Raw genomic sequence first — 3,151 nt, forward strand, 5'->3', positions numbered from 1 at the left:
TTCCTGCACTGACTTTGGTTGTTCCCATCGGTCAACTGCTTCAATCTTCTGGGGGTCTACTGAAATCCCTTTGCTAGAGATTATATGCCCTAGAAATCCCACAGAACTCAGCCAAAAAGCACATTTACTGAACTTAGCATATAAGCGTTCCTTTCGTAAAGTTTCTAAAACTATTCTGAGATGTTGTTCGTGCTCCTCTTCTGATCGTGAATATACCAGAATGTCATCAATAAATACAATAACAAACCGGTCTAAATATTCTAAGAAGATCCGGTTCATTAGATCCATAAATGCTGCAGGAGCATTGGTAAGCCCAAACGACATTACCAAAAACTCATAATGTCCATACCGAGTACGGAAGGCAGTCTTCTGAATATCTGTATCTCTAACTCGTAACTGGTGATAGCCTGATCTTAAATCAATCCTTGAGTACACACAGGTACCTTTAAGCTGATCAAATAAATCATCTATTCTAGGTAGAGGATACTTGTTCTTGATAGTTACAGAGTTTAACTGCCTATAATCAATACAAAGTCTCAAGGATCCATCTTTTTTCTTAACAAAGAGCACTGGAGCACCCCAAGGAGAAACACTAGGACGGATAAAACCCTTGTCTAGCAACTCCTGAAGTTGAATCTTTAGTTCCTCCAGTTCTCTTGGTGCCATCCGATATGGAGCTTTCGATATTGAAGTTGTGCCAGGAAGCAACTCAATGTCAAACTCTACCTGTCGCTGAGGTGGCAAGCCAGGAAGTTCTTCAGGAAATACGTCGGGATATTCACGTATTATGTGGACATCAGAAAGCTGGATAGAACTATCCACATTGGAACTCACTAAAGACAAGAGATACCCCTTGCATCCCCGAGCCAACAACTGCTGAGCCTGGAGAGATGAGATAATAGATACCCCTCGATCATTGATCCCAATAAATTCCCATGATGATTGATCTAAGGGTTGAAAAGTCACCACTTTGGCTCGACAATCGACAGTGGCATGATGCTCTGACAACCAATCCATACCCAAAATAATATCGAATTCAGTCATCTCTAGCACCTGGAGATCCACTGTAAGGATATGGCTATCGAAATTTAAAGGACAACTCTTGACCTCCTGATCTGACATCAATACTCCACCTGATGGTGTCAATACTGATAATCCATAAGGTCGAAGAGTTGGGACCCTCCTAATCTTGCATACAAACTCAGGAGAAATAAAGGAATGCGAGCTACCCGTATCTATCAACATATCCGCAGGAATACTATAAACAGAAATAATACCTCGGATAACATATCCTCCAGCTCGCTGTGCCTCCTCACGAGTCAAAGCATAAACATGTCCTGGCTCAAGACCTGATGGCTGACCCCTCTGGATAGAAGAAGAGGGCTGACTCTGATCCTGCGAAGGCTGGTATGACTGGGTCGAAAGCTGATAAGATAATTATGGCTGATACTGCTGGGGTGGAGGTAGCAAGTACTGCTGGGGTGGAGCTACCAAATACTGCTGAGATGGAGCTGGCAAGTACTGCTGAGATGGAGCTGGCAGATACTGCTGAAGTGGAGGTACTGAGTGATACTCACTCTCCACCTGGGACTGCAAATGATAGAGTTGTGGCTGGTGAGCAAACTGTGTAGGTGGGGGATTTCGTGGCTGAGACTGCTGAGATCTCTGCGGGCCTTTCTGCTGCCGAGACTGTGAAGGTCGTGAGGTAGATCGAGCCTACTGAGACTGTGATCCTCCTGCTTGATGTTGTGCCTTCAAAGTGCAATCTTTCTGCATATGTCCTGACAGTTTACAATAAAAACATATACTCTTATCCAGTGGACATTCTAATGCCAGGTGATTTGGTGCACCATATTGAAAACACTTCACCGATATCTGGCCCCGCTGTGATGGAACTGGGCGACTAGATCCCTGTGATACTTTGGCCACCTTTCGTGACCGTGAAGACTCTCTAGTCGTATCCTGACCACGAGATCGACGACCTCGACTCTGCTGTCTAGAGTGTGAGCTCTGCGAGGTCTGTCGGCTGGCTTCTCTTTCTTGAGAGACTTGCTGCTGAGTCATCTCAATAAATATGGCTCGATCAAGTGCCTCTCGATAAGTAGTAACAGGAAATCCAGACATCCTGATCCGAATATATGCTGCCAGTCCCTGTGTAAAGTGAAACATACGGTCTGAGTCCTGAGCAACCATATGTGGGCAAAACTCAGCAAGTCTGCTAAATTCTGCACTATAGTCTAGCACGCTTCGGTCACCCTGCTTGAGACTCATGAATTCCTGGCGTCGAGCAACACAAAATGCTGCAGGAAAATACTGTCTCTCGAACGCCTCTCGAAAAGACTGCCAAGAGATAATCTGATCCCCAAAGACTGTCTTTTGCATCTTCCACCATGTGGATGCTTGCCCTCGAAAATGATAAGCGGCTAGCTCTACCTTCTCTGTGTCTGAACAGGACATGTATCCAAAAGTGGCCTCAATATCCTCCAACCATGTACGCGCCACCCAAGGATCGGTGCCTCCATGGAACAGCGTAAAACGATCCTTTGCTGAACTAGCAAGCAAAGGAATACGGGACTTTTCCATAATAAACGATGCTGTAGGAATGGCTGGTACGGCTACCTGAGCTGCAACAAGATGAGGTTGTCCCTCAGTCTGACCACCAACTCTAATACTGGGACCAACCTGAGCTCCCGGTATCAACTCAGATGGGGAGATAGGAGCCTCATCCAAACCATGATCAGTAGTAGTGGCACGCTGACATGCATGACCACGACCGCGACCACTACCACTGTCGTAACCACGACTACGACTACGAGCACGGCTACTGCCCCAACCGCGACCATGGGCTCGTGGCATTGCCTATAAAATCAGATGAAAATTTTCAATAATCATTTATAATCACGATAATTAAAACAAAGAATGACTCGTACATCCTATAGCTCAGAGATACAACTCGACTTGTATAAAAATTCCTTTGATCGAGAACTACATAAACCGAAAAAAATCTCGAAATAAAGCCAAAACCCACGAACAGAAAATGAAAAACCGGGCTCTGATACCAATAAAATTGTCACGCCCCCAGAGGAGTCCCTGCCAGACAAAAATCCGACAGCATCTCCCCTGTACCAGTGACAATATGAAGCATACATAA

At 45.3% G+C, this 3,151-nt stretch overlaps 1 protein-coding gene across 1 annotated transcript; it reads right to left on the bottom strand.

Annotated features, from left to right (window-relative positions):
- Positions 1-1,716: 1,716 nt before the first annotated feature.
- LOC122019463 lies at positions 1,717-2,856 on the bottom strand. Its single transcript, XM_042576925.1, has one exon. It carries the CDS (start codon positions 2,854-2,856, stop codon positions 1,717-1,719), a length of 1,140 nt encoding a protein of 379 aa, XP_042432859.1.
- Between the last annotated feature and the right edge of the window lie 295 nt (positions 2,857-3,151).

This window comes from Zingiber officinale, chromosome 9A (assembly GCF_018446385.1).
Source record: "Zingiber officinale cultivar Zhangliang chromosome 9A, Zo_v1.1, whole genome shotgun sequence".
NCBI lineage: Eukaryota > Viridiplantae > Streptophyta > Magnoliopsida > Zingiberales > Zingiberaceae > Zingiber > Zingiber officinale.

Excerpts from the sequence above, each read along its gene's own strand:
- LOC122019463 (XM_042576925.1), bottom strand. The coding sequence starts at position 2,856 with ATGCCACGAGCCCATGGTCGCGGTTGGGGCAGTAGCCGTGCTCGTAGT.